Genomic DNA, 20127 nt, shown 5'->3' on the forward strand with positions numbered 1-20127 from the left:
AAAGAATAAAGGCTCTTTGCTTTAAAAAAATAAAATAAAATGTCACACTATACCCAAAAATATATACAATTAACTATTTTCCAATGAAAAACAAAAATATTTGTGCTGGGGATAGAGTGTTACAATAGAGTTTTTGCCTAGGACATGTGAAGCCCTGAGTTCAGTGGATAGTATCACAGTAAATACAGTTGTACTTTAGAAAAAAAAATAAGGGGACTGGAGAGTTAAGAGATTGTATTGCTCTCGCAGAGGACCCGAGTTCAGTTCCCACAGCCATGCTGGGTGGCCCATAACCATCTGTGACACAAGCACCAGGGGATCTGACCCCAGTTTCTAGTCTCCACCAGCACCTACACTCAAGTGTGTGTGTGTGCATGCGTACATGCAAATACACATTCTTTTATGCAGGCACGCAGTTTAAAAAGTTGAAATGTGTTAGCATGTGACCTCCACAGGGAAACAGTAGTGATAGCTAATATTGACAGGCTCTAGAATATAGATCCTGGGATCACAAGCCTCTAGGAGTGCCTGCAAGGGGGTCTCTAGACTGTATCAACGGAGGTAGGACGATTCACCCCAAATGTGGGTGATACCACTTCAGGGTTGGGGGTCCTGGGCTGACTAAAAATGGGAAGGCAAGCAGGGCAGGAGTATTCATCTCCTTCTGCTTCCTGCCTGTAGATGCCATGCCATTCCTGTCACAGTGTCAAAGATGTAAAAAGAGAAATCTTCACTGTTTCATTTTCTGGTTTCCTGGGAGTCCTTGAAAGGAAGGGCTCTGCTGAGAGGGGAGCTTCCAGAGCTAAGGAGACAGTTTCCTTGGGAGAGAGGAGGGAGGAAATGGGGCAAAAGCTGTGAGAAGGGGCAGGAGGGGTAAGCAGATGAGGAGTTCTAGGAGCGAGTGCTGGGTCCTGATTAGCTCACTTCAGAGCTGCATGGGCCAGAGTCAAGACTGGGCAATTCTGGGGATCCCAGCAGTCTCCCCTCACAGATGACACTACAGCCTAGCCACTCTCAGTTTTGTTTTACTCTGTCTGAGAAATAAAGGATTCCCACTTGGTCTATCTATACGCAATCATGTATGAGGGAATCATGTATGTCTTCTGAACAATTTTTCCCACCTTTCTTTAAATACAAAAGATTTATATTTATGAAAAAAAAAGTTGAAACGAAAAAAAAATGAAAATACTTAGGGGAAAGTCACATGTTGATCGTAGATTTTTCTTGTCAGCATTCCATAAAGAGTACGGGAATAACACCATAGCATGATATCTAGAGTGAAGCATGATTGTAAGTAATAAAGGTGATTCAAAGTACAGGGAACACTGGGTACACTATATATAAATATTATACCATTGTATTGGAAGGATGAGTGTGCTTGGCTTTTGGCATCCGGGAAGGAAGGCTTCTGAAAGCTGTCAAAAGGCAAGCTGGTTTGACATCCTGGTGGGCAGCTGAAGCACATCAGAGGAGCTGATGGCGAGGAGGAGGGTTGCTTCTGAACTGATCGCATGTTCTTCAAAATTTGACTGCTTCAGAACGCATGGTTTCATGATGTATTTTGGCTACTCTCAATCTTAGAGCTGCTGCGTACTTCTTTGAGTTAACTGGAAGTTTCTTAGCAAATGAGAGCCTATCTCAAGGGCTGGAGATGACTTCAGTGCCCATTATTACTATATAACTCAACTATTTTATTCTTTTATAGGTCTTTATTTTTCTTTCGGAAATAGTGTTTTAACCTTTTAGTTTATTTTCTATATTTGTGCGGGGCATGTCTGCATGCATTTGAGTGGTATATGTGTTGATGGTATACATATGCGTACATATGCAGTCCGGGAATGATACTGGCTATCTTCCTTGATCACTCTCTCCTTATTTGTCACTCTTAGGCTCCACCCACATGAAGATATGGTCATGCAGTGTTTTTCTCTTCTCCTCAAGTTTATTTCACCTGCTATACCATGAAATTTTGAAAGTTACTCAGATCTGTGGAATACCACAGGACAAATTAATTGAGTTTTAAGAATAGAATATAGATTTTAAGTGTTCATATGCTTTGAACCCACTTCTGAGCCATAGTTTGGACCATATGAAAGATATAGTCTGTAATAAATAGGTTCTATGCATTGTTGTATTGTTTACAATGAAGAACGCCCCCCCCACAAAAAAAAACCCAATGGATTATTTTACATGTAGGGAAACATTTGAGTAAACCATGACATTTGATGGGCTTTTATGAGGCATTTGAATGGCACTTACAAACAGGTTTCTCCTGACAAGAATGAATGCCTACATTGCAATGTTAGAGAAGAAAGGCAGGGTAATGATGGCACGCACAGGAATATGCATCCTCCCACATGCCTCCCTATGTGTTAGGAAGAGGAATTCTTTTTTAAGACTAGAAGAACATTTATGGCAGTTATTCCTGGGAAGTCTGATGAGTGATTTTTTCATTACCCAGCTCAGTGCCTGAAAAATACCTGTGGAATCCAGGAACACTGGCCAAATTTTTTGAAATGGGAATGCATTATACAGTTGTATAATAGATGCATTTTCTCCAAGTCATAAAGTTTTATGATCGTCTATATGATAACACCTGTGTAAGATTGACAAAAACCAAGCTGAATCATATACAGGAAAAATATGGGCAAGTAATATTTTTTTAAAATGTGAATAGTACTTGTCTCAGGAATAAGTTTATAGGGGGGTTTTCCTTCTATTTATTTTTAAAGATTTATTTTCCCTTCTATTCATGTGTATGTTTGTTTATCTGTGTGAGTGTATGCTATCTGAGTGCAGGAAACCAAAGATACCATTGGATTCCCTGGAGGTGGAGTTATAAACAATTGCCAGCCACCTGACATGGGTGCTGGGAATTGAACTCAAATTCTCTGGAAAAACAATAAGTACTCACAACTGCTGAGCCATCTCTCCAGCCCCTTTTTCTTGTATTCACATTTTTCATTTATTATAGTGCTGGAGAGATGGCTCAGAACTTAGGAACACTTGTTGCTCTTGTAGAGGACCTGGGTTTAGTTCCCAGCACCCTCACAGTGACTCACAACCATCTATAACTCCAGTTCCAGGGGATGTTTTGCCTGCATGTATGGATGTGCACGGAGTACATGCCTGGTATTTGTGGCGGTCAGAAGAGGTAGTGCTTGGATTTGAACTTAGGTCCTTTGGAAGAGTAGCAAGTGGTCTTAAATACTAAGCAAGCTCTCGGGGCCATGCAGAAGAGAATCTTGTCATGTCTTCCCTCCTAGTATGAGTCTATAACTATGATAAGCTAAATGTCTGCTGTTTACACTGCTCAGGTAGTTTGTTATGATAGCCTGGGCAAATTAATACAGCATTAAGTCTAAAGAATTGAATACATTCTAACATAGCATCCATCAACACAGAACTTTTGCTGTAAAGGGCATTTGGGGTTCACAACTAATAGAAATATAGAATATAATACAAATGAAAAATACAATTGAAAATAACACATAGCTACTAAAGGCTCTATCCCCAATTTCAGGATCTCTGTTCTGATGGCATTTGATAAAAAGGAAAAAATATATCAGTTGTTAGGGTGACTTCCTCTCGAATGGCATTTGTAGTGAACTCTTGCCAAGGAGGCTTTCTACCTAAGGGGATAGTTTCATGCTTCTGTGGCTTATCTGAGGCTCTACAGGCTGAAGCATGGGGAACCAGCCTGAAGAAATAGGAACTAACCATCTCCAAGTGACTTCCCTAGATTCCAGAACATGGACCACACTTGGATAAGGAGACTGGAATACTGGCTCTTCTCTCTAATTGAGCTCTCTGATCCCTCATGCCAAGAGCTAGACACGGGTTTCAGTTGAAATGCTCTTCTATCTAGAGCTAGAAGCAAGCCTATTTTGAAAACACAGTAGGTGTAGTTTAAAAAAAGTTCTGATCCTTCCAAGTAGGGAAGCTGCAGCTGGTGTTTTGACAGTGTTCAGACTGTGGGTGTGTAAGCATTTTACAATGTCTATTTGTAAATGCCTTTCACTATATTTATAGCCTCTTTACAACAATGCTAATGAATTTCAGTCCTGAGAAATACCAGAATTTCTGAAATTTACTGAAGCACAAGTCTCTAGTGGATGATACCCAATGGGGATGCAGCTCTTGATGGTCTCCATTCTACCACAGTCTGTTCACTACAAGGGTACCATTTTTTTTCCAGAAAGGATGCTGTTGAACCCTAAAAAAGAGAAAGGAGCTCATTCTTTCATCATTTACTGGCTCCTGCCAGCGTTTTTCCTCTGTTGGGTTTCTATACCCACAACAATTAAAAGGAGAACACAGGAGAAGGCTGGTTATGAATAGCACCATCTAACCAAAGACAGCAGAACAAGGCTGTCCAGACTCATACCCCCTCCTTCTAAAGGAACATTGGGGAAGAGGGTATAGGAAGATTGTAAGAGCCAGAAGTGGTGGATGACGAGTAGGAAACAGTTTTCCTGGCATATCAGGGCATGGACACATGTAAAATCACAGCTGTTGTGATAATACACACAAAAGCTCAAGCCAAACTAAATCCCAGCAAGGAGGGGTAGGTAGGCATAAAGTCCCACCCCTAGCTGAGCATCCAGTGTGACCCAATGGGAAAGAAAGAGTCAGTTTTCTTTAAGACTGTGGCCCCTGGTAGATTGACAGTACTCGTCTAAGAGTATGTGAGCAGTGCAAACTGGCTTAATGAGTTAAAAAAAATAAACACAGGGCACAAAATTCAGTGGATAGGGCAAGGAGATGGATCTGAGAGGAGTTGAGGAGGGAGTGGATACCATCAAAACACATTGCACAACATTCTCCAAGGACTAACAAAAATGAAAAAAAAATACGAAACTAAATAAAGAAGCTTAAATTTGAAATCAAAATGATTCTATTTCCATATTTTTTTCGTAGAAGTTTTAGTTTGACACTTGCATGATAGGTAACTGAATACCATAGAAGTCCCCTTGCTTTCTTGAGCAAGGAAGCTAAATCACAGACGTCTGAGCAGTCCTAATAGGGAGAAACAGATCCTAAGATCCCATTAAATAACAGCAGCAGCTACCGCTTGCTCAAGGACCATCACCTATTAGGTAATGAGACAGAGTCCTTCATGTATGGAGTTTTCCACCCTCACAATCACCAAAGGAGCTATTCACTATGCCTTGGGGAATCCCTCGCAGAGTAGGGTGGGTAACGAAGAATGCTGTTATGGGTAGCTTCCAGCTTTTAGTCCTTCCAGAGAGAGACTTGGCTGAAGAGAGCCTCCTTAGCCAACATGGGACAACTCAAGTGGACAATTTTGGCTACAGAGCGCCCTGCGGACCTCACAGGGGCTTGTGGAACCATTATGACAATTTAACTTTTCCTCTGCCTGATCCTGCTTCTGCGGGCATGAAGCCCCACAACATAGCCCCACGTTCTGCTGGCACAGTCTGATTCCTGAGGAACTGCCCCTGTGCATATCTTCCTTCTCATTATATAGTGAAAGAAACTGAGGCTAAGTGAGGCTAAGTCACTTGCCAATGAAAAATCACAAAAGTATTCAAGTCCCAGGATCTAGATTTGAACCTGTTACCTCTAACTGCAGAGACCAATAGCACTTCTCTAAGTGGACTTGTTTATTTACTCATTTATTTACTCATTTATTTATTTATTTATTTATTTATTTATTTATTTATTTATTTATTTATTTTTTGGTTCTTCGAGACAGGGTTTCTCTGTGGTTTTGGAGCCTGTCCTGGAATTAACTCTGTAGACCAGGCTGGTCTCGAACTCACAGAGATCCGCCTGCCTCTGCCTCCTGAGTGCTGGGATTAAAGGCATGCGCCACCACCGCCCGGCTCATTTATTTCTTTAGACGCAAGATCTCTTGTTTCCCAGGTTGGCCTAGAACCTTCTATATAGCCAAGAATGACTTTGAACTTCTGAGCCTCTTATCTCCACTGAAGCTGTTTTATTTTTCAAGTCTCTTGATCTTCAAGGTAGAGGACCTGGCCTTGGGGACAGTGAGTCACCGACAATACCAGGCTATGTGTTACCCTTGCTTACTCCCAGTTGGGTAAATAATTTTTGCTCCCAAATGAAGAGGTGCCAATAATAAACAAAAAGCATGCATCCAGTGTGACCCAATGGACCTGAGACAACATAGGGCTCGTGCATAGAGGAGAATGTGGAAGACGCACAACCCTGTGCAACCCTTGAGAGCATGAACTCAGCCAGTGGCATGGCCTAATTTAGCCCAAGCTGGGACAGTTAAGCCAAGACATGTGGGATGGAAATGGTGTTGAAGAATGCAAGAAGCCAAAAGAAGCACACTAACAAATCTATGACAGTGCTACCAGCATCATCACAGAAAACCACCAAGCAGATACCAATCTTTTAGAGCTATGTGGAGATGAAGCAAGAAAGAACAGTTCCTACAGAAAAAGACTCCAAGTCTGTATGGGGATTTCATTAGCAGCCCCCTTCCCGCAACATCATGTGCTACCATAATGCAAATCTTTCAGCTTTAGATGTTTTAAAAAGAAAGTATGGGGTAGGGGGGCAGAGTTGAGAAGGACTAGAAAAGAAAATTTAAAGAAGCCCCATTTCCCATGTGCAGGCAACCACTAGGGCACACAGGGTGAGTCTTCTAATTTTTACCACCTCTCATTCCACTCTGGAACTGTGACGTCATAGAAATGATTACACTTTTCAAAGGTGATATCACAGAGAAACTGCTTGTGCTGCTCTGTCTCCTTCCTGTCTCCCAACCAGGAAATCTTACTCATTATCCCTCTGTACTGTGAAACATGGAGAAAGTCTTTGTGCATCCATCCAATAACATCTCATCCCAGTGATGCCCCCAAGATGCGAAGGCTAAGGGCAGTGCACTGCTGTGCACTTTAGTTTATCTCAACTGGAAACAACCTAGACACATCTGGGAAGAGGGAATCTCAGCGGAGGAATTGCCTTCATTAGATTGGCCTGCAGGTAAATCTGGAGAGGCATTTCCTTGATTGATGATTGATTGGGGTGGGGAACAGCTCATTACAGGTAGTGCCACCCCTGGTTTCTATAAGAAAGGAAGATGAGCAAGTCACAGGAAGCAAGCCAATAAGCAGCATTCCTCATGGTCTCTGCTACAATGCCTGCCTTCAGTTTCCTGCCTTGGCTTCCCTTCATCATGGACTGTAAACCTGAAGCTAAATAAACCCTCTCCTCTTCCATTTGACTTTGTTTAGTGTTATATCATAGGAATAGAAAGCAAACTGGGACAGTAACTCCCCTGGCTACCTGCTTAATATCTCAGCCTTCAGCTTTGAATTAAATGTTGGGCAGGGACTACCCAGCTCCATTTCCTGCTTTGTTACAGGCCTCTGCCTGAATTTCTCTGCGCAGAGGGCGGAATGGATGGGCACAAGGCCTGGAAGCTGATGGACAGCAGAGCAGGAACCAGATAGAGATTGCTGATGCCTAGCTTTGTCTTTTTCTATCATGCTTGAGATGGTGATAATACAAAGAGTCCTCTCCACATTCGTGTATTTTATTCTTGAAGGGCTTTCTCTTTCAGAGTAGTAACTGAAAGGGGACTTACAAATGTGGAGAGCATCTAGGAGCATTCTGCCCCACAATATACCAAGCCCTGGAGGAGGAACCTTCCATCAAGAAGGGGCAAAACGGGTTTCCTTTATTCATTCCCAGAAAAGTGCCATGCTGAGATCTTGGATTCTCCACATAACCATCTTATAGACAAAACATGTCCCAGGCACCACAGACTTCAGGATTCAGAAAGTAGTCCCAGTGAATTATGGGACTGCTCAAGTAATGCCAGGGACACAAGAACCAGAGTGATTTTGCTGGCAGCTTTCTTACAATGCATGTCTTCACCCCGATGAACACAAGCAAGCTCTGCTATTTATAGGAGGTGAAGGCATTCTGGAAGGTGACAGGACATTTCTCACTCAATTTCTCTCCCAATCTCTATGCTTTGTACAGACTCTGTAAGGACACCTGCAAGTGGACCTCCCCCTCCAGAGCCCAGCACCCCCAGAAGGGCAAAGGAATGATGTCATCCGCAGATTTCATTTCTACTTCCCCATCTTGGTGTTTCAAAGGCAAATGAGGGTCTTGAAAGAAGCTGGGCCCAGCTCTTGTCAGTGTCAGGAGGAGAGAGAACTCATGATTGAGCGACTGTGAGGACAGTCTGGAGGGTGCCACTTAAGAGGAAGAGCAGTAAAAAGATAGCAGCGGTAGGAAAATCATTCTAGAAACCAAATGGCACTGGGAGGAGCTGATACCTCCTAGTGTCTCATGCCCTATTCTGGCCGCCCAGTGGCAGGAAAATCAATGTGGCCCAGTCAGGGCTAAACCCTGTCACTACTTCTGGATTTTGCTGCAGCAAATCAATTGCACTGTATGTGTGGGTGGGAAGAGAGAAGAGTGCAAATACAAATGCAATTTGGTCAGCACGTAACATCGCCAAACCCCCAGCATGAGAGGCTTCCCTTGAACCTGCTGGTGTTCTTCTGCATTATGTGTTCACTGTCCCCTCCATTCCCAGCCTCCTCTTCCTGACACTGTCACTGTTTCTAGGGGATACTATGTGCTTTGACTCCCTGGTGGCTTTCTGATCTGCTGTCTGTGGGGGTACATGTTTCTAGCTCCTCAGGGGGTTCCAGAACATGACCTGCTTTCCACTATATGAGAAAACTCTTCCATTCAAGGGAGGGGAAAATGCAAATAGATGTGGTGCTATCTCTAAAGTTTTCATGCTAGGAGTTAGGGCCTAAAGCACAGTGACTTCTTTAAACTCTACACAAAGCTAGAGAAATGATTCAGAAGTTAAGAGCACTAAAACACCTGGGCTCTATTCCCAGTACCCATAGTGAGGATGACAACCCTCCGTAACTTCAGTGCCAGGGGATTCAACGCCCTCTTCTGGCTTCTGTGGCTGCTGCACACACAAGGTGCACAGACGTATGTGCAGGCAAAACAACCATGCACATAAAATTAAAACTAAAAATGCTCTCCACACCTCCCCTCAGGAACTTGGAGAGGAAAGGGTTTATTTTGCCTTATAGCTTTTAGTTCATAACTGAGGGAAATCACGGCAGGAGCCTGGCTGCAAGAACTGAAGCAGAGGCTGCAGAGAATTGCTGCTTACTGGTTGACTCCCCAGGGCTTGTTGAGCTGGCTTTCTTAGAACACTCAGGACTAATTGCCCACAGGTGGCATAGTGTACAGTAAACTGGTCCTCCCACCTCAATCATCAAACAAGAAAATGCACCACAGGCCAGTCTGGTTGGAACATTTTCTTACTGTAGGTTCTTGAATCTAAAGTGACTCTAGTTCATATCACATTGACATGAAACTAGTCAGCATATGACATAACTGGATATCAACATGTAGAAGAATAAAAATAGACCCATATCTATCACCATGCACAAAACTCAAGTCCAAATGGATCAAAGACCCCAAGATAGAGCCAGATATACTGAAGCTAATAGAAAAGAAAGTAGGAAGTACACTTGAATACATTGACACAGGAGACCGCTTCCTAAATATAACCAAAGTAGCACAATACTGAGAGAAACAATTAATAAATAGGACCTCCTGAAACTGAAAAGCTTCTGTAAAGCTAAGGTCACAGTCAATAAGACAAAATGGCACCCTACAGAATGGGAAAAGATCTTCACCAACCCCATATCAGACAGAGGGCTGATCTCCAAAGTATACAAAGAACTCAAGAAATTGGTCACCCAAAGAACAAAAATCCAATAAAAATTGGGGTATAGACCTAAGCAGAGAACTCTCAACAGAAGAATATAAAATGGCTGAAAGACACTTAAGGAAATGTTTAACATCCTTAGTCATCAGAGAAATGCAAATCAGAACAACTCTGAGATTCCATCTTACACCTGTAAGAATGGCCAAGAAAAAAAACACTGATGACAACTTATGCTAGAGGAGATGTGGCATAAAGGGAACACTCCTCCACTGCTGGTGGGAGTGTAAACTTGGTGTGGGACAATTGTCTATATTCTGTCAGTTATGTTTTAAATAAATGTTGATTGGCCAGTAGCTAGGCAGGAAGTATAGGCAGGACAACCAGACAGGAAGTAGAGGCAGGGCAATGAGAACAGGAGTATTCTGGCAAGAAGGAAGCCCTTTCAGCATTCCTGTCCAGACACTGAAGAATCAGGGTATGACCTGCCCTGCTGAAAAAGGTACTGAGCCATGTGGCTAACATAGATAAGAATAATGGGTTAATATAAGATATAAGAGTAAATAAAAAGCCTGAGCTAATGGGCCAATCAGCTTTATAACTTATGGAGATCTCTGTGTGATTTTCTTTGGGATTTACGGGCTATGGGAACTGGGCAAGACAGAAACCACAACAAGCAGGCCCTCATGTTACACAAACTGGTACAGCCCCTTTGGATATCAGTATGGTGATTTTTCAGAAAAATAGGAAACAACCTTCCTCAAGATTCAGCAATACCACTTTTGGGAATATACCCAAAGGATGCTCAATTGTACCACAAGGTCATGTGTTCAACTATGTTCATAGCAGCATTATTTGCCATAGCCAGAACCTGGAAATACCTAAATGCCCCTAGACCAAAGAATGGATAAGGAAAATGTGGTACATTTACACAATGGAGTACTACATAGCAGAAAAAAGTGACATCTTGAAATTTGTGGGCAACTGGATGGATCTAGAAAACATCATATTGAGTGGGGTAACCCAGACCCAAAGACAAATATAATATTAGTCACTCATAAGTGGCTTTTAGTAATAAAGCAAAGAAAACCAGCCTACAATTCATAATCCCAGAGAACCTAGACAACAATGAGGACCCTAAGAGAGATATACATGGATCTAATCTACGTGGGAAGTAGAAAAAGACAAGATCTCCTGAGTAAATTGGGAGCATGGGGACCATGGGAGAGGGTAGAAGGGAAGGGAGGAGATAGGAAGGGAAGGGAGCAGAGAAAAATAATATAGCTTAATAAAAACAATTTTTAGGAAACTAGTTAGAATACCCCCACACAAACACACATGGATACACATAAAGTCAATTGAAAAATAAAAATTTTTTTTTTTTTTGGTTTTTCGAGACAGGGTTTCTCTGTGGCTTTGGAGCCTGTCCTGGAACTAGCTCTGTAGACCAGGCTGGTCTCGAACTCACAGAGATCCGCCTGTCTCTGCCTCCCGAGTGCTGGGATTAAAGGCGTGCGCCACCATCGCCCGGCTTGAAAAATAAAATTTTAAGAGAGAATCCTTCATCTCAACTTGTAGAAAAGAAGAAAAGTACTAAAACAGTCATGTAAGGCATCATTACAAATTTTCAAAACAAAGCACTTAAGCAATTCAAACTCCAAATGATGATATAAGTACCCTGGTGCACATCTTGCAGGCCAATGCACGGAACACTTACATGTACTCATTCATTCACCAGTCTTTGTTCTTCCTTTGTAATCAATAGGCTCACTTAAATCTATTGGTTCACTTATACCAAAGGGGGTCTTCTTGATGCTATTTTTCTGGTAGACACAGGGACTATATACCCCATATCAATCAGTACCTAGGGGCTTATTTCCTGCTGAGTTGTAACCTAGGTGCATAAACAACCAGGATGCCTTAGTCAATCTGACAAAAACATAACTTCTAGGCTGGTAAGTCGGTCTCAAGAGATAGAACTACTATTCTCTAAGCACTTAGTTACGTGTGGTACATAAATGCTTACTTAATCTTTGCCTCCAAGCCCATCAATCACTCATTCTCCTATTTCTCTTGCAATCACTCTCAGTGGGGGGAATGCACCCCCACCGCACTGCCGTATCCTGTGCTAGCTCCAATCCTCTCAGCAGAGGATAGTGTTACGGCTTGAGTACAACATGTGCCCCGCAGGCTCACGCCTTGAACACTTGGTCCTCCTACCTGGTACTGCTATTTTGGGCATGCTGTGGTCACATTAGAAGATGGAGTCTACCTAGATGAAATGGGTCACTGAAGGTGTGTCTTTGAAGGTTATTTTTTTATTCTCAGCCCCCTCATGTCTTTCTGCTTCCTGTCCATTATGAGCTAAACAGCTCTCTGCACCCACACTCTTGCTGACACAATGTTCTGCCTAAGCACGTTGCACCAAACAACATGGAATAACCCTACCAGGCCATGAGCCAAAATAAATTCTTTTTTTCTTCCTGTTTTCTCCAGGTGTTTGTCCACAGCAACAAAGTAACACAGATTTGGGAGGTGAGCAGACGTTCTGCTCACAACCCCACGCCCAGGTTCTAGTATCACATCTTTCACATCCCAAGCCAAAGCATAGCATCCTCTGAGAGTCTGAGGCCAGTAGTCAATGCCCCTACATCCATCACCTCCTCACTGAATGGCCTGCATAGACCTCACACTCTCAGCCACAAGCCAAAGTAGAGGCTATTAACTTGGCTTTGCCAGATAATAGACAGAGCCCGAAGACTATGTCTCTCAAGTCCTGATATTGCAGGATCAAGATCATACCTCTCACCATCTTTCAGAAGTCTTATCCTCTGGAGTCTAAACTGTCTGCTCACTTTTAAGTATTTATCACAGATTCATCAAGCCCCAGAGCACAGTGCTATCCCTGTGGGAGAACACTAGCTTACAGAACCCTAGCCTCCCCCCTCTTCTTTCATCAACCTCTTAAGCCTTTCCCCATGACGGCCACCTGGGTGATCCATTCCCAACAGTGCCTTTTCCTTCCCCCATGCCTTGCACGCTGTGGACTATGGACAGGTTCCTCTCAGTAACAGTCAAACAGCACAGACTCCTGTATTCCCCGTTCAGCTCTCAACTTTCCCCGCTTCACCCTAGCTTGCCTGACTTCCCCTAACACCTACTAGCTGTGCCTCCCTCCCTTTCATGGAGACCCCATGTCTGTTACCTATGCCTTAGGATATACCTGCTCCTTTCATGCGGAGCACAGGCATTCGCAGCAGGTTGCAGGTAAATCAGTGTCTTTCCCCCCTCTCTTCCTTTCCCCTCCCTCCCTCCCTCCCTCCCTCCCTCCCACTATCTCTCTCCTGAGAGCAAAAGTCCTTCTCTAGCTTCCTCATTCTTTAGAAGAAAAAGAAAACTGATTATGACTTTGGGTGTCTGGGTTGCTGAGGATTGACAAACCTGTTTCTGTCTAACCTCTAGCCGGCTTGCTTCTACCTCCCTTCCTTTGGCGGCAAGCACCTGCTCTGCTCCTCAGGTTTCTGGTTTTCTGTCTTTTACAAAAGACAATTTGTAAAGCCCATGTCAATTTTCTTTTTCATCATGTCCTTACTTTCTTCTTTTTACTTTTGGGCCCTTCTGCAAAGCGTTAGGCTCTCTTCTCACAGATGCTTCTGAATCTATTTTTATTAAGTCGGTAATAGAAACTATTAAACTTATAACCCCACAACACACACACACACACACACACACACACACACACACACACACGCACACCCGTGCATGCTAACTGAGATCTATTTATGTTCAGGCATCAAAACAGAGTAGACAGAATGGTCATTGGGTCGCCAGCAGCTCCTCTGTTATTGGGTGGGTTGCACAGGGTGAGCAGATTCAGTTCAACGCACCATGAAATAATAACCAAGGCCCAGAAATTGAGAAGACACTTGTGGCCTATAGAACTTTCCCAACATCACTCGATTTGTTTTCTTTCTTTGCCATCCCCGTTCTTTAATTTAGGGTCTCACTACATAGTCCCGACTGGCCTGAAACTTGTGATGCTCCCGCTTCCGCTTCCCAAGTGCTCGAGCGACACGTGAGCCACTACTGCACGTGGCACTCACCATTTTAAAGTTAAGCCTGGTAGCAGTTTTGGAAGTCATTTTTCATATTAAAATTACATATGCGCTTTCTAGAAATCAGAGGACCCTTCTTACCAGCGCTGAGGAATGCAAATACCTGAGGAAGACACTAGGCACTGCCGTGTCCTTACAGGGTGCTTCAACTTGCTTAGACTGGACACGAACTTCTTTGCTGGTGCCCTTCTGGTGTCCTTTTGATGTCCCTGAATAGAACGCCTGAGAACTGTACACATGAGCCCCACCCTCCCTAAGATCCAGAACAGTGCCTGGCACACAGTGGGCCCTTGGTGCGCTTTTTGTTGAGCGTGCGCATGTGAACACAGACTATGCTCTTCTTCCACAGAGATCCCTTTCCTTGGAGCTACTTCTTCCTGTTCAAATAGAAGGAAAGCTTTCCTGCAAGGGCCACATGGCAGCAGCTTGTTGGCTGCTGGCGAGTTCCAGCCCGGACACAGCAGCTGAAGCTGGAATACCTCCTTCTTCAGCAAGACCTGTCAGTGAGAACTGTGTGTCCTTTGGCTTAATCATCCATCTGTTAGCCTGCCAGCCATCTGGTCAGGTAAATCTTGGCGGGGGTTTGTTTCATGCAGCACACAGTGCCCTTTCTGCAGAGGGACACTGACACAGACTGCTTGCATACAGTTGGCACACTCCTACCACAAATGATCTGGCAGAATGAAATAACTTCTCAAACTAATATATGACACACTTTCCTAATGGAACTGCTCAGCAAGCAGTATTATGTACATTAGGTACCGAGGGGCAGTGAGATTTTCTTTGATCTCTAGTTTTTTTTTCCTCTTAAAATCCATGACATACTAAGCTACTCTGAATGTAAGGAACACATGCTGAAGAGCTTGTATAGAGGCTGGGAAGGAACACAGAAGAGGCAAATGGAATTAAATCTAAGCACTGGCACCCCCACTTAAGGAACTATGGCATTCAACAAGTGTTCGTTAAATGAGCCACTACCATATGCTCAACACCGTAAGGCATGTGGCAATGACAAAACACACACTCTTGATCTGCTCTAAATCCTGTAAAGGAGTCCGGGGGTGGGTGCATCCCAAGTGGCACAGTATCGGCCCTAGCACCATGCCGAACATGAGGTGTCAGGCATTGGAGAAGAGAGCAATAGTGAGAGATACTGGAATGATTCCAGAGGAGGACATGCTGATTGGCAGCACAGGGATCAGGGTGTATCAGCAGGTGCATGGGAGGTGGTCAGAGGACGATGGGAAAGGACCAACATCAACTTGGGAGAACCTAAACCAGTGGTTCTGGGGTGTAGACGTCACCATCAGCAGCAGTAGCAGTACCTGGGAACTATGAGAAATGCAAAGTCCAGGATTAGGGATATGGTTTAGTTGGTAATATAATTGCCTAGCATTCGCAAAGCTCTGGGTTCAATTCCCAGCACCACACAAGCCAGGTATGGTGGCCCATGCCTGTGATCCCAGCACTAGGAAGATGCAGGTTAAGAGGGTTAGAAGCTCAACATCATCTTTGAATCCACAGCATGTTTAAGGGCAGCCTGAGCTACAAGACACTCTGTCTCAAAAAAAAAAAATTAAAACAAACCCCCCAAACAAAATGCAGATTCCCAAGTCTATTACAGGTCTGTCGAGTCACAACCATTGGATGGGGCCCACCAATCCGCATTGTTTATGTGATTCTGGAGTTTGCTCAAGTCCGAGAGCTACTGAGTCAGGGAAGCCAATAGCCTCCTTCCAATGGGCTATGCCAGAAGCTGGGGCTTTTCCTCTATCTCCCCATCCCCTTGCACAGTAGTGCAAAGCCTTGGGGGCCGAGCAGCCACAGGGTGAGTAGGGCCGAGAGAATCTCTGTCTTTTCACAGGTTGTTCTGATGGCACAGCAATGGTAAGAATTTGTTTCCCACTACTGAATATATACAGATAGTCCTCATGTGCATCCTCCTTGGTATCCTGCCCATCTAACTCACAAGTGGATTTGAGAACTGGAGGCTGAGAAGAGCTAGGCAGAGGCAGGAAGTGAACGTGACCTCTTGGGCCTGTAAACTAAGCTGGGATGGCAAAGCTGCACCTGTCCCACAGTCACAGGGTCAAGGGTAGCTATCACAGACAAGGAGGGAGTAGTGAGAGCACCACTTCTCTTTTGATTAGATCATTATAAAAAGCAGCGGGAACATGTTTATGTTAGCAATAGAACATGCTATTAAGTGTATTGAGATGTGTGTAATCCCTGAAGACCATCGGGATTTGGCAGCATGAGGCCTTGGCTGCCCTTTTGCCAGCTATAAAGTGATGGATGATGTTTCCTGCTCTACATCTTCTCTCTGTTTGTATAGGTCAGATTCTCTTCAGAAGCTCCTCTGTTTATATAACCTTTTCCTCCTGGTGTGTTAGCTTCTGGGATGAGCACACCACTGATGTGGCTGTTGTTCGAGTTACTGAGGCTTCCAAGTGGCCTCATCGCATGCAAAGAGCTCTTTACTACCTATCAGAAGAGAGGGTTATGACACATAGGGACCTGACCAGCACGTTGGAGGTTATGATCCAATTCATTCTCACAAGGGCCATTTCACAGAGTCAGTGGTTCGATTGAACCCTGGCACAACACCTACAGAATGTTAACTCATATGCTGTAGAAATACCCACAGCCCATGCTCGGCTGGGCAGACAGCCTCCCATACACAGACATGTCAGCACCCAACACCACTGCCTGCTTTCTGATAGCTCTCAGACATCTAGGCCATGAAGTGTCTCTGTATTTGGTCAGTGTTCCTGGGGGGGGGCATTTGGTGCTCTTGTTATTGTAAGTAAATGGGTCACTTGACAACACAGATGAGCACTGAGGAAGGACGTCATGCAAAGTGAAAACAGCCATGCGCTTGGATTCTGCTTATATAAGTACCTAGGGGTCAAAATCATAGAGACGGGGAGTAGAATAATGTCTTTTGGGGCTACAGGGAGATGGCAGTGGAGAGTCGCTCTTTAATGGGTATAGAGGTACAGTTATGCAAGAGGGGGGACGTTCTGGAAATGATTGCACAATGATGAGAATATACTTAATTCAAACCATGCGCTTAAAATGGTTAAGATGTTAAACTGCATGTTATGTGGGCTCTACCACAATTTTTTAAAATGTAAGTAAACACTTTTGTCTTACTGCAGTTTACACTGCTTAATAGTTGACAAGGAAAATACTGTTACTTTCTCAGCATGTGCTATATAGCTGAATATTATATCTAGGCGAATTTCAGTATCACCCTCAATTTACAGATAGTGAAAGGTAGGTTAGAAAGACAGCAACTCACAAAGCAGCCTATGAGGTGGGCTAAGATTCAAGCCTGAAGGACTGCCTGCCTGCTTTCAACACAGCAACTCGGAGAGCAGCACACTGTGCTTACCATGCGAACAGCTAACAAGAACAGACTTCAGTGTGTTGGCAGAGACAGATGAGGATCTGAAGGCCACCAACTCCTCTGATGTACTACACCAGTGTGTATTATGCATGGATGCAATAATAGAAAGCTCTAGGTAAGAACCAGTGGAGAGAATTCAAGAGTCTCTTGTCTATGCAGTTCTGGAATGCACGGTACCGACTCTGATTTCATATACTAACACACATGTCTCTGCTAGCCAGCCATGTGACAAACTTGCCAGTGATCGCAGGCATGTCTCTGAGGGTCTTAGAGCTCAGAGACACATACCCCAGGAAATCTGTCATGTGTTCCACATCAAGTTGTATAGTGACGAGTAGAGAGAGCCCAGGGCACAGCCTGAGGGACCACAGAATAGGTAGAGGGTTAGGAGACATAACTTCAGTGAGGTGTACAAAGGCCAGTTACCTAGGGGATGAAGGAGTGTGTACCACCTGCATCTCCAGCCTGCAAGGCAGTTGGCCTGTCCTAACAAATGCCAGGAAAATGCCCTGCTATGAGCAGCGTCTACATGATATGCCCCCAGCTCCCACCTACTGAGCCCAAAGCCCACACTGTGTTCCCCAACACCTTGCAAGCACGTCCTCGCCGGAAAGAAGTGGCTGGAATCTTTAAACAAAGCTTGATTCCCGTTTCTTCCCTGCTCCCTGCGTTCATCCCATGCCTACCCGCCTTGGTGAGAGCATGGCAGTATGGCAGTACCTGGTGTGTGTCAGTGGGCCCACTGGTCGCTCGGGTCTTCTTGGGGGCAATGCACCAGGTCTGTTCAGAGAATTGGTCTTAGGTGGCCGAGGCTTTTTCGGTGGGATGGCAGGAACAGAAGGCTTCTGTAAATCCAGTTTTGGCTCTCTCTCTGGTCTTTCTTTAAGTCATTGTTTGATGAAGCAAGCATGAAGAAAACAAATAGACTTCATGTCAGTGGCAACATTGGGATGCAGACTGCTTATTCCCTGCTTCAATAAGAAAGCACAGCGATACCATTTCTGATAGCAAAGAGTACCATTTACTCATAGTCAACATAGGAAAAGCCAGAATTCCCTGTCCCCCTCTTCCTGCGCTCTTGCTGGTGCTAGTCCTTCAGCCACTGACCCTAAGCCAGCTCCTATTCACCCTTTAAAGCCTGGCCCAAACATTTCCCTAAGAGCCTGTGCAGGGCTGGCATCCAAGTGATGCTCAATAGCTAGCGGATGGGTTTACCATATGGCCCACACGATCTTTTGCTGGGTGCACAGAAAAAAATGAGCCTGATTAAACGCTAAGATCATCAGCCAATAAGGGAGGAAACTATTCAGAGACTAGCTTGCTCAGGGACCTTTGTGCAGATTTTGAACTTGGAAGGGGGTCTTCTCAGATTTTAGACTCCACTTTTGGAGTCAAGGAACTATCAGAGTGAGTTCAAATCCAGATCCAGTAAGTAGTCCAACTGAGTGGTGTAGAATGACAGCTTCAATTTTCCCATCCACTAGCCTTGCCTTGTGTATCCTTGTGTATAATGCAAAAAGCAAGAACCTATAACCTTACTGATGAAGACTGAACTTCTGTGTGTGAGGCCTATGGAAGGACAGGTAAAATTCCTGTAGTTATTTGTATGCAATCCCTAAGAACACCAGTGTCTCACTGGCAAGCACAGGCATGAAACATGTTGTTTGGGAGCTCAGAATAAGTGGCAATAACTTTAGGTACCTCCTTAGGTCCTACGCAGGCACCAATGGCTTGCCTTCTCTGTTTTTCTAAAGGAAAACACACCCAACCAGAAATGATAAGAACTTTCTGGCACACTAGGGCCAGAAAAGGAGGGGCTAAGCTAAATGGTAAGGAAGGCTAACTCCCTGGCTTGCAACAGGAACAGAATCAGGACAGGAATGCCGTGACTTGCGGGATGACATGGTATGGATCTTGGTGGCATCACAGGGATGCTAAGGCTCAGACACTGGTTCCCTAAAGGTCCTATTGCTTCTGGCTAGGACTTCTGCCTCCCTGACTCTGTGGCATAGGATAAAGACTCTGTGAGAGGAAGAATGAGAGCTGTGTGGTTACATGGTCAGCCAAGGGGAATGGCTGCTCACACATCCATCTATAAGTTAGTCGGCATGGGACAAGGGAGGAAGTCTCCTCATCCCAGAGCCCAGCTAGGATGCAGGGAGTAGAGTCTCCCATGAGGACAGGGGGTAGTGTTTAGTTAGTTCACAACACATGCTTTTAGCCAAGAGCTGTTGATAGGGCATACACTGAATAGCAATTTTTTCCATTGATTTCTAACACAGACTTGGCCTTCACAATGAGGTTCTAATGACTCAGATTTTACCTGATTAGCAAGAAAGAAAGAGGCATAGAGCCTTAATAGCTTACAATGTTGGCAAAACTTTCAGCAAGCTGATGTGAAATATTAAATTCCACAATAAAATTTCATGAGGCCACCGAGGAGCACCTCCAGATAATTATATTCATTAATACAACATTTCTCTTGTGATTTCAAAATAACCGCTTTTTAAAATGGAACTTGCTTGGCTTCCTGTTCATAATAATATAGCACTTTTCCATAAAAATGTGTGATCAATCAAAAGTTGGGAACCTAGGACTAGGAACCCTTCCATGGCATGCAGATTTCTTTGGAAAAGATACCCCGGATGATGGGAATCAAACACATTTATAAACCTGACTGTATAAGGTTTTAAGAGACTTCTCTGCCAATGGAATTTCTGAACTTTCTCTGGAGACTCTGAAACTGAGTTGTTTTTCCCGACTCCCCTCCAATATTCTTTTTTTTAAATTATTTTTTCGAGACAGGGTTTCTCCGTAGCTTTTTGGTTCCTGTCCTGGAACTAGCTCTTGTAGACCAGGCTGGCCTCGAACTCACAGAGATCTGC

At 44.1% G+C, this 20127-nt stretch overlaps 1 protein-coding gene across 13 annotated transcripts in view; it reads right to left on the reverse strand.

Annotated features, from left to right (window-relative positions):
* Sh3kbp1 (SH3 domain containing kinase binding protein 1) overlaps window positions 1–20127 on the reverse strand; it is a 337374-nt gene that overhangs the window by 33883 nt on the left and 283364 nt on the right. For all 13 annotated transcript variants that reach the window (XM_026784803.1, XM_026784804.1, XM_005358802.3 and 10 more), the window contains one exon: window positions 17963–18122. In XM_026784803.1, the coding sequence (XP_026640604.1) occupies window positions 17963–18122 (160 nt within the window). The remainder of the gene's footprint in view (window positions 1–17962; window positions 18123–20127) is intronic.

Source organism: Microtus ochrogaster, chromosome X, assembly GCF_000317375.1.
Source record: "Microtus ochrogaster isolate Prairie Vole_2 chromosome X, MicOch1.0, whole genome shotgun sequence".
NCBI lineage: Eukaryota > Metazoa > Chordata > Mammalia > Rodentia > Cricetidae > Microtus > Microtus ochrogaster.